Raw genomic sequence first — 12120 nt, forward strand, 5'->3', positions numbered from 1 at the left:
ATTGTACATCCCCCATTTGGCTACAGTGTCACAGACCCCATTTGTTGGCCTTTCAGCATTCCCTTCCCAGGTCAAGAGGAACCTGGGCTGCTGCAGCTCCTGAATGGGCAAGTGACTCATCTGAGCCAAACTCCACAAGGAGGGACTTAATTTTTAAGGTGACACAACTGTCTAAGTTTTTTCCCCTCAGATCCTGCAAGCTCCCAACACCGCCTCAGCACCTTCACTGTGCAACCATCCAAAGACAGCCCTGATGCACCACTGAAACACATCTTTTGCTTTCATTCTAGGGGCCCAGGGCCTCTCTGTGGGGCTCAGCAAGGGCAGAGACTTCTTCTCCTCAAGGGCAACACAATTCCTACAAGATGCCACAGCTGAAAAATGTTACCCACAAGATACTGGGAAACCCCACCATCTTGTATCTGGCATTTGTTCTCTACCTGCAGGTGAGCACCTACCCCTTCCCCCACGGTGCCCACCTCCAGAGCCTGCACACAGAGATAAATGGTCCCTGCCTGGAGCCTGTAACCAGACAAGTTTAGACTGCAAATGAGGCACCAGGTTTTTCAACAGCCGCTGTCATTAATCACTGGAGCAAATCCCACAAGGAGGCAGAGGTACAATCTGCACAGCAGCTCAGCACAGCCTCCCTGGGGGTGCCAGACCCAGACCTGGAACAGGCAATGGACCAGCACTCTGAGCTCAAAGAGAGCTCTAAAGGTCTGGCGCAGGAGCACTGGATCACCAAGCCCACTCAGAAACAGGCACTACTTATTTACAAAAGGCCCACAGTGCCTGAAGGCAGGATATAACAGGACCCTCTGTCCCCAGCCCTGGCTCAGCCTGAGCACCCTTCCCTTAGTCTCCTCTCACCCTCAGCAAGGGGAACATTTTCCCTGCCTTTCCCCCCACAAGAAAACACAAGGCTCCCAGCAACTCACCCTAGGATGCTCAGCCTCTCAGCCATTCTGCTCCAAGTCAGTCCTGAGGAACCCTCTACTCAGCCTGACAGGGTAATAAAAGAAAACACCTACTCTCTGGTCTCCCCTCTTAGTTGGGCTACAAACCACACCAAAGTCACTTGTCTTTTGGGGAACCAGTCAGAAACTAGAGCACACACAAAGCACAAAGCGGTTTTTGGAGGCTCCCCTCCCCTTTCATCTGGGTACTCATCCTCAGCTGTGTGTGCTCAGCCCAAGTGGGTTCAGCTGGACATCCAACCACCAGCAGTTTGTTGCAGCTCCAGGTTAAGTGCTGGGATCAGCCTTTTGTCCCAAACACACGAAGTTCCCTCTCCTGACAAGCTGGGATAGATCATTTATCAATATTTAACAACACTGGACAGCACCAGTGGCTTTCTGACCCATTCTCCTAGCTTGGGTTACTCCCTTCAGAAGCTCTTCGTAGTCTTTAAGTCTTAACTCCCCAAGAGCATTTTATTTTCGGCTGCATGCAAAATTTGCTGCTTCAGCCTTCACTGATTTTGCAAGACCCTGGGAGATATTAAACACAGGTGATTAGACAAGACATGATTCTGGCAAATTATTAGAGACATCTGTAGGAAGCTAATGGTCTTCCTATTTCATGAACTGAGAGACTGGAGACTAGAGGTCAAATGACTTTGCTCAAGACTGGAAAGAGCTAAAGGCAGAGCCAGAAATAGAGCTCAGATCTCCAGACTCCCATTCCTTCTGCCCTGTCCCTAATGCACACTTGCTTCTACTCTGTATGGCTGATTTGAAATGAAAATGAAGAATTGACTTCCAAGCTGTTTTTGGAAAGAGAGAAGAAAGGGTGATATTGTCTACTGTAAGGGGAGAATTAAAGATGACATTTCATTTTAGTCCTTTGGATATGTGTAATATAATCAAACACAATAGCAGTAATAAATGAATATTTTTTCTCCCCACGGTGCTTACGAGTGCAACATATTCTAACAATTTCTCAAAACTATGTTGATAAATTGGAAACACAGTGATGGAGGTAACAAAGACAGCCAACAAAAACATAATCCATTCAATTTATCAGAGGGACTGGTTTTGAGAAGAGAACCCTTGAAATCTGAACAGTCCTATTCTTACAAACCAGACGTAATATATTTCAAAATATAAAGCTACACTTTCTATGCCTGAGCATAAGCATGTTCATTAAAGATTTGCCCAGGCAATTAGGGCTAAATAAATTATCTGGATGTATTTCACCCACTCAGTTCACGATGGAGGAGGCAGGGTGGATACTGGAAAGCCACAATGCAGGGAAGCACGAGGGGAAAATAAGTAAAGAGGTAAGGGGCAGGTTTTTAATTTACCAACCCTATGTACTTTGCTGTCATGAAAAAGCAGTCCTTGGAGGACTGTCCTTCCATGCAAGTGACAGCCTTACACTGTCATGTCAAAGAATAATCCATTGGATGTGGATTGTGTGGGCACTTAGGGTTTCACATGGTTGGCAGTGTTTTTCAGCTTCCTAGTCCGTCAGGCAAACCTGAGACATAAGACATTAGAAACTGTTCTGTGAAAATATCTATAATTTCTTTAAACATACACACCCCACCTGCAAGCCAGCCAATAAATGAAGTAGGGGGGAATACAGACAGTAAAAGGAATATTCAAAGTTTAGTCTGATTTATGTTCAGTTGAAAGGGGAAATATGGAATGATGCAGTGAAAGAGGGATTTGGTTTCGACAATGTTTTCAGTTTGAAAGGTGGCTCAAAAAGGTAGAAAAGCACTGTTGTACCTGTGAGCATCTCCAGAACTGTAATGCCATCCCAACTCTTCAGCACCACTTACAGTGGGACAAAAGTCAGTAGTCAGCTGAAAAAAAAGAGTCAGAATGTTATCAGAATCACGGCAAACAAACTTTGCAAGGCCTACCCCTTGGATTTAGTGAGTGCACCTTTCATGCAGATACTGAGAAGAAACTAAAGGAAAACCAGCTTTGTTCTAGCTGATAAAACCTTGTGGAGCTTTAGAATTATGAAGTGTCCTTTTGAAGTTAGAGTAAAGTAATTGATAAGATCTTCTAAACCCAAAAATCATTTAGATAAACCCCTTCTAGCATCTCAAAATGCCTAGATTATTTCCTTGTGATATACAAAGCACTCAAGGAACTTTGGAAAATTGAAGGAGATGGATAAGAGGTTAGTAACAGTAAGAGTTCAAGACCTCTACTATAAATTAAATTATAAGATTACTAAGGTTATTGTAACATGTCTGTTACTGAGCAGTCAAACCAAACCTGAGGCAAACTAAAAATTTTAGGGGACTGCAGTGGTTTTCCTTTTAAGCTAGGAGAGAATAGTGTGTGGACATTTCTTGAATTTGACCTGGAATAAATCAATCACAGCTGAACCCAAAATGGAACAGAATTGAAAAAAGTCACACTTACACCAGCAGTTCAGCCTACAGTAAACCTGATAGATGGTGTTATTGTGTGAAGCACAAGAAATGATCCAGAAGTCGTGACTTTGGCAAAATTCATTGACCATAGATGAGAATGTTGTCTGAGTGAAGCACTTGTGTGGGTATTATAAAGCAATACAGGGGATAAAATAACTCAGATTGAAGCATAATTCAGCAGATGAAAAATGTGATGACTCAAGAGATCAGCAAGACAATGACTGTGTCCAGTGGAATTACACATACTCTGAGCATTATTGTGCCCTGGGAAAAATGATTTGATGTCAGGCATTGATCTGCACAAGCACAGGGAGTTTGTGGGCACACCCTTGATCCATCAGATCACCAAGAATGCAATAAAGCAGGGGTGCACTCAGGTGGGATAAAGCCAAGGCAGAAATAGCACCAAGACTATTGCACTCAAACCTGCCAGAGGAGAAACACATTCAGAAGTAGCCAGGAAGGACTGGAAGAGTTACCTAATCCCTCTTCCTTCTCCCTGCTAGAAGGCAGGATCTATTATACACAGATTATTGTTGGCACACATTTTTCTGCCTTGTTCTGAAAAACCTCAAGGCAGAAACTCCCCGTGGTCATCTGAAAACATATTCCAATATTTTGTGCTCTGTCCTGGTAGTTTTTCTTAACATCCAATCTCAGTCTGGTTTATTGCAATTTAAGCTCTTAATGGCTTACTTTTCTCATTATGGATATAGAAAACTATTCCTCCTCTCTTTTAACAGACTTTTAATTCCTCGATGTACTTTTAAAAATGTTTTAACACCTCTCCTTTCCTTCTAGAAGCAAAACAATGGCAACTTCTTCAGATTTTCCCTTTAGGTCACATGTTAGATAGTTAGACAGAGCTGTTTTGGTATTCTCCTCTGGACTTTCCAGCTGGTCTACATCTTTCTTATGGTATCCATGACCTCTACTTCTGTGGAATACCACTGCCCTGCTGAGGATTTGCCTTTTTGACATCTGTACATCATTCTTAATCCATGTTTAGTTTGGGATCCTCTACCTTTTCTGCAGAACCGCTGGCCTGACATTCCCTCATCCTGTACTTGCTAGTTAAAGTTATTGCTGCCAAAGCACAGTGCCCTCCAGTTGTCCTTAATGAGTTTCATCTTATTTTATTCAGATTATATCACCAATTTGTCAAGATCACTTGAAATTTTAATCCTGCCTTCCAGTACTCTTGCATTCGGTTCCAGCTTTGCCTCATCTACAGATTCAATAAGCCTGCTCCCTCTTCCATTGCTGAGGTCACTAAAGAAAACATTGGGAGGTCTGTCTCCAGGTCTGTATCCTTGAACCATGTTCCTGTTCATTAACTGCTCTTTAAACATTATTCAGTCACTGAGGGCTGCCTGCTTGCTTGATGCTGTACAGGATATAAACACTGAATTTATAAATCCTCCAGACCACAGACAACCTTGAGCTTCTATAACAAAATGAAGCACTTTGTAACGTGCTGTGGGAGCAGCTACCAGAGACCAGGCTGCAAATTTTATTGGAGTCACTGATTGCAGGATATCCACATTCAGTGGTATCCCAATGCTTAGCTAGTTTGGAAACCTGTCCTGAGCCATGGACTCTGTGAATCTCAGACATGCAAGAACTTTCATGCCCAAAGAATGTCTCAGTTTTTGGAGTCTGGCCCCGGAATCCTCGTACGTCTCTCAATTTCCCCATGGACCCAGGTTGCCTGACTTGAGGAACCCAACATGACTGGGAATCTCAGTTCCCTCTCTGTATTGTGCAAGCCACAGAGAAGGGACTGGGCTCCCCCCCTTCCTGACAGAATACACAGGTAAAGGCACACAAACCAGATAAGAAAGGAGGTATAGAAATAAGCATCCTCATCCCAACTCCTGCACACCTGCCCTGTGGAACCAAGGAGAAGAACTGGGGAGGATGCAGGTGAGGAGACTGGAGTCCCCTTTCATCCACACAGCAAATCTGAATGTTCTATCCATATTTTTACAAATTTTATTGGGTTTTTTCCAAATCTCCCAGGAACTTTCTCCATGAGCCGTGACAATGAGGCCTAACCACAGAGTCTGCTTTTCTTAGCTGGCTTTCACAGGGCCTTGGTCCTTCAAAAATTTGTGGGCTGCACACTGAAAATCACTGCCCTTGGTCCCATTGCACAGGGACCATCACCTCCACAGCAGGATCCTGCCCAGCTGAGAGCTGGAATTACCACCAGTATTTTCACCTTAGTTAGGGTGGATTAGCAGCAGCCACCTGCTTTCCCCCTCTTTTCTCCTCCTCCTAGTTCCACAGTGTCCTTACCTGCCAGCCATGTCTTCACACTGCAAACTTCTTGCCAGTCAGTGCCTTCCTGCACCACCCTTGCCTTGCCTGTGCTGGATCTCACCCCACAGGCTGCAGGTGTTTCTCAAAGCCTGGTTTTAGTCCCTGTGTGCCACTGGTCAACAGCCACAACCCAACTGTCACACCTGTCTTTTCCTTACAGTTCTATCTCATCTCATTCTGCTCTAAAGCACTGCACATCCACATTCACAGGACTGTTCTGACAGCTGACATTACATATTTCTTGGAGCATTCACATGAGCCTCTCCCTTCTCAGTCTTCATTCTTTTCCCAAGATCCTATTTGCCAAATTAAGTCACCTTGTTTTCATAGACTTGGTCTGTTTCAATGTGATTAATCCCCTTCATTATTTTAAAATCATTTAAAATCACTGCAAGATCTCTTTTTAAACAAGATAATACCAAAGCTCTTCAGTCTTGCTTTATAACTCAGAGCTAAAAGGCACAGTGTTACTGTCATTTTCTCTGCTTTATCCCTTAATCATGTCCTCCTTAGGTGAAGTGAGCAGTACTGAAAAGAGCACTCTCAACAAGAACTCACCAGTGGTTTAGGTAATAACAATAACACCTTTTTGATATATACCCTGTTCTTACCATAATGCAACCCAACATCCTGTTCAGTTGTTGGGTTCCTTTTTCTGCAGCTGTGTGCTAGGCTGGGGTTTCTGGGGATTATTTAAAGAGAATATTCTCCAGATTTATCAATTTATGAACATTTTGCTCTCTCCATTCTAAGGGGAGCAATCATGTAAGCAAACCCCAACACTGTTCAGTGGCCCTGTCTTGCTCTTTAGCTGGCTCTCTACCTAATCTCCTCTCTTGAACCTTATAGATTCCTCCATGGAAGCAATAAAAAGGCAGCTAAGGTGCTAAATACGAAAGAATCATTGCAGGCATTAAAGGCTAAAGTCACTGCAAGGCAACAGGTTCCAAGTATTTCTTGGCTAAGTACATGTGCACTAATGCTAGCTTAGGTGTTCACAGTGCACTCCATTGTCAGCAACGGATTCCACACCTAATGGATTTCCAAAATCCACCCCTCTTCCAGGCCTCGCTTCCATTTCTGAATGACCCAAACTGCAGCTACTAAACTGTACTTTCCAGATACCCAGCTCCACACATGGAACACGGATCTCTCTTTCACCACAAGAAATGCTCTTCGTCTCTCTCTGTTTTCTCTTCTGCCCGAGGGAGATCAATCTCTCTACAGATGCAAAACCAATCCCCAAATAATCCTCTGGGATTACACGGGCTCACAGCCCCTCATGCCATAGGGTCTCAGGCAAGAAGGATACGTGGGCTGTCAGTCTACACCCTGAAAGAATCTGGTTGAACTCCCTGACCTACCAGAGCCATCAGGAAATCTCTCAGTGCCTTCCTTTGTAACAGGGGGTTCAGTGCTCTGTTATATATCATGGCTATTGTGAGGATAATGGAAATGGAATAAAAATGACATGGTATAAATAGCAACAATAATGAAACAAGAGAAGAAAAAAACAAAAGAAGCAAGATGAGATGTAATCTAAAGAGAGATATAAATTGTTCTTTGGCAGAAAGGAAATTATAAAGTCTGCAAGATACTATGAAATGTTTAAACTGATTGTTGCCCAAAAAAAAGGAAATAAAAGCTTTTGACCAGACTAAGGAGATTTTTGGTATGTGATGGAATGGTAGGACAAGATTATCAGCCTTGCTGTGTGCCTGGAAAGAAGTGGCTCAGAGGAAAACATTTTTTGGCTCAATTCAGAGTGTTTAACTCTCAGATTGTTGTGAGAAACCCGGTGCAGTGCCCCAACTGCAGGGTGATGCCCTGTTCTGCATTGGAAACAGGTGTTCAGCTGGCTGTGTTCTAGCAGAGCACAGGAGATTTGTCCCAGATTTTCTGGACATGATCTCTGGGTAATACTTGCCTATTTTTTTTTTCAGATGTTTCAATAAAATTAGATAATCATTTTCCATGTTCTGGGCCTTTCCTAAACTGACTGACAACAGATTTACAGAGCTGGGCTGTAGGTTGGGCAGAGAGGGAGCCTGGACAGTGTACAGGGAAGGTGAGTGGAGTTTGGAAAAAGCAGTGCTGCAATTCTGGAGCATCTCTGGGAACAAACACAGCTTGTTCCATGTTCCCTGGGACACTGCAGCTACAGCTCTGACCTCCTGAGGTCTGGGGAGGAGGAGAACAAACAGCCTTCGTAACCCAACCATTCATTTCCTTAGTTTTGAAGCTGTGTCAGGTAAAGAGCTACATTAACTAAAACTCTCCACTGTGTTTATTCATTTTAAATGGCTTTGAGATACAGTTTCTCTGAAAGATCCTCTACAATCAATCTCCATTGTTCTGTATATACTTGCAGAAGATAACAGCTTCATTAAAATATGGTGTGCTATTAACTGCAGTAAATACATAGCTTTAAACCTTAAAATGTAAAGCAATTAAATAAGAAATACGAACCTAAGGAGGTTAAGTGCAATCAACCACTGACATACACATTTGATTTGAATTAGAAAACACACACAGAGGGAAATAAAGGGCCTCCATCCATACTTGGATAACAGGAAATCCCCTGGACGTAAAAATGGTGAATTTAAGAATGGAGAATATAAAGGTCTAGTTCAAATTAAAGATTTTTATGACTGACAACTCCATTAAATCTTTGAACACTTACAGTAAAGAGTTTGGAATGCTTCCAGTCCAATTCTTTATGTTCTCACAAGTGACAGATTATACTTCTGAACTTCTATGGCAAAAGAAAGAAAGAGTGATTGTATTAATCCATCTAAATCTGCAGCTTGCTAATTAAGATGAAAACTATAACAATCTGTGCTTAGGTGAAGCATAGTATTTTTATAACCCAGCTCAAGACAGCATCACTAGCCAAGCCAAGAGCAGAAGATTTAAGCTCTCAAATTATTGAAGAACAATAAAATAACGAACCACTTAATGCTACACAATCAAAAATCTGTATTAAATACGAACTCTTTTATAGTACCCAACCCACTTCCCTTTTTATATTTCCAAGACATTCCTCCTGGTATTTAAAACACACAGTACAACATGTTGCTTCAATCCCCACCTGTAGAAATGGAAGGAGGCTCAACTGCAGCAGGTCCCATTCAGAGTGCCAGTCTCATACACGTGTGTTTGTGTGTATTTGTGAGCCCAAAGATGTTAAGGAGGGAATTTCAAATGAAGAGTTTGCAAGGGAGCCAAGCATTGGAAACTAATATACTACTTTTACCAGGTTTTAAAGGGAATTGAGGCAAAATTATCAAGCCTACAGATTTTTAAGTTGAGGATGTAGAGTTAAGAATTCATCACTGTATCCAGGTACCAAAGCAAAAGAGGATTTTATTCCAGACTTCTCAAAACATACTAATTACTGGTATAAATCTGTTGTCTCTAGTGGAATATTGCCAAGAGGTAATTGAGCCTTAAATGAAAATGAATGGGAGCCATCTCAAAAGCCAGCTGCCTTGACCCAGGATGTTAACAGAAACATAATGCCTGGAAGGATCGTGGGGTTAAGGAACTCCCGTGTTTGGCCACAAACTCCAAAGTAACACATAAGTCAAACCAGAGAATGAAAATGAGAGAAAACAAAACCTTCCTGTCAGTAGGCTCTCCTCTCCTATAGGGTACATGGCAGTCCCTCTAAAGACATTACACACTTCTTTGCTTTCTTTCTATGAAGTCATTGAGGGTCTGGCCTTGAGTGAATAACTGGATCAGACAATGTTAATAACTCTCTGCAGCCCCACACGGGTGGCAGACACCACAGCTGCCAGGGAGAAACAAAGCTCACTTTGAAATTTTATATTCCAAACAAAAAACATACGGGTCTAATAGAAAAGGTTCTGAGAGCCCTTGTGAATCACAAATGACAATTATCCTTTCATTGTCTTGTTTTGGTACTTTCAGGTCTACCACCTCCGATGTAATTTTTACCAAACATAGGGGAAGGGGTTTTGCCCAGCCCAACAAACACACTCTCTCTTCAAAGAGTAAAGGGTGCCTGACACATCCCAGCACAATATTCCTCATTTCTCACCATCAGGCTCTTTGACTGCTCTCACAAGCAGGTATCAAGAACACCAAATCAGGAGGTCTGACTAATGCTAAGACTGTATGCACTCCTCAATTTCATGTACATCTGCACAGCAGACAATAGAAATGGTCCCATCCTTGTCCCACTTGGCCATGTACCCACTGGTCCTCGTTACCTTCTTTCTGTTAGCACGGGGGTTTTGTGCTGTTGTGCAGTAAAGGGGGTCATGGAGCTGATTCTTTTCTTTTATTTTTTCATCCCAGACTAGTTTTCAATTGAATCAGTTCCATCTAAACAGGTAATCGGGAGGAAGCCAGATGGAGAGCTGGGGATGTAAAGGGAGGCAAATGCTACTCTTTGAGTCAGTGGTGATCCAGTTAAAGTCCTGTGTAAAAGAGCAAGTGTCCACAGTGCAAATTAAGAGCCCAGGCTCTGTCAACAGGCAGTGAAGACCCTCCTAATGGGTAGTTCAGAATACCTAAACCAGAAGCCTAAAATTAAACAGCATGAATATGATAAGCCCATAGTGTCTCAGTACTGTAACTCCCACAAAGAGCTGAGGCTCTATTTACAAATGCAAATGATCTGGGCTTTAGCAGAAATACTTTTGCTTAATGTCTTTTTTCCATGGAAAAATTGAACCTTTCCCCTGTGAGGGGGAATGAAGACCCTCTGAAGGGCTTTCTTGCTAACACAATAAACATCTGTGGGTTCTTTCCTCCCTAATGCTGTTTTTCTAGGGGTCCCTCTCTGATGAATTAGCAGTCCCAGTAGATCGTGGCAAACAATCCCACATACCACATCTTAGGAAATGGTACTTCTTGGAACTGATTGGTTTGGTCTGCCTTAACACAGGCAAGTTAACACCACATTATCAAATGCGCTGAGGTCACCAACCTCCACCAGATGATCTGCTTGATCTTTTTCAGACCAAAAAAAAAATAAAAGGGAAAAAGAAAGAAAAAGAAAAGGGAAAAGAGAAAGAAAAAAGCTTGGATTCCTGACAGAAATCTGAGTGCTCCAAGCTGGAAGCAGTAGGCTTGGTCACTCACAGCCCACCCACCTACAGATCAAGATGGACTGGAACAACCTCCTCCATAAGCCAGAAAAGTGAAGGGGGTTGGGGGTGGGAGGAAGAGTTTCATATTTCATCTACCACTTTTAATAGAAAACAGAACGTGGTGGGGGGTTGAAAGGAAAATGGTAAATCCCTGGAGATCCCGAGTGTTGGCCTTGCGAGTCAAAACTGTCAATCACACCATGTGCCCTCCAACTCTACTTTGTGAAGGGGAGCAAGGAAAGGAGGAAGGGACTGGCACATTCAGCCACTAGGTGTTACTGTTGCTCCACGGACTGTGATCAGAGCAACCACTGTGGAATAAGCAAAACATCCATCAGAGACATCATCCTCAGCTGGACCTGAAGATTTAAACTATAGGAGCTAAATGCTACTTCTGGATTTGCATATTGTGACTCACAAATCAGGGAATTTTGGTGTCTTTTCTTGGGGTGGTCATGGAGGCAGGGTTTTGTCTATATGCCACTGCATAAATGGAACAAGTAAAATTAATCCCTTGGGAACTTCCACTGACTTTGATGAAGGGTCATTGGGAGAATGGGGCTGCTTAAGTTGTCACTGAGTTCATGGCCACTGGTCAGGAGAACACATTGGCCACTAAGTTGTCTGCCTGAGTTGTCTGCCCCTCTGCCTCCTCCGTGCCTGGCCATGGCCAGAACTCACACTTAGAGGCATTTTAATTAATCTGGATCTGCTGTCAGCTGGTGGGCTGCTCAAAGAAGTAATTTAACCTTCCTCTGCTTTGTTTCTCCATCTATAAAATGGAAATAAAGATCCTCATCTCCTCTGGGAAGGACTTTGAGGCCACAGATCGATCAGAGTTGTAGTCCTTGACAATGTGTTGGCACAAGCCAAGCAATGAGGTTTTGCATGAGCTTTTCCTATTGATTTCAGAATAGGTTTCCTGAGAGACACTGAACTGAGTGTTACCCTGCAGACTCAAGACAAAGAGCAGGGCTCCACTGCACCCCTGTCAAAGCAACTTAATGTCCTGTTTCCATTTTCTCCTTTTTCATAGCTCTACCAAAACTTTTTTCCAGGGAGCTGCCACACTTCATCCAAACCATCATCTACTTAATCAACTACACTTCGAGCCCTGGAGACATATCCTTGCCCTGAGCTTCGTAAGCAACAAGCCTTGAGATTGCAATATTGATTTTCTCCTTAATTTTTAATAACGGGCTACAATGCTCCAAAATAGGTGTTCCTTCCTTTCAATTCCTCTATTCTAGGCTTTGCCCCCAGATGAATGAG

The 12120-nt window shown here is 43.0% G+C and overlaps 1 protein-coding gene across 3 annotated transcripts in view; it reads right to left on the reverse strand.

The window, feature by feature from the left end:
• Positions 1-12120, reverse strand: part of COL26A1 (collagen type XXVI alpha 1 chain) — a 181679-nt gene that overhangs the window by 168263 nt on the left and 1296 nt on the right. Inside the window, exons 2-3 of one of the 3 annotated variants that reach the window (XM_027690959.1) lie at positions 8409-8480; positions 2739-2815 (exon numbers count right to left, since the gene is read on the reverse strand). Coding sequence is in view for 1 of the 3 variants with exons in the window: in XM_027690958.1 (XP_027546759.1) it covers positions 942-967 (26 nt within the window). In the remaining 2 variants the exon portion in view is untranslated. Of the gene's footprint in view, positions 1-941; positions 992-2738; positions 2816-5701; positions 5798-8408; positions 8481-12120 lie in introns of those variants that run through there. The other 2 variants (XM_027690960.1, XM_027690958.1) reach the window with 2 other exon arrangements.

Source organism: Neopelma chrysocephalum, unplaced genomic scaffold (assembly GCF_003984885.1).
Source record: "Neopelma chrysocephalum unplaced genomic scaffold, ASM398488v2 Primary Assembly neopelma1_82, whole genome shotgun sequence".
Classification (NCBI taxonomy): Eukaryota; Metazoa; Chordata; class Aves; order Passeriformes; family Pipridae; genus Neopelma; species Neopelma chrysocephalum.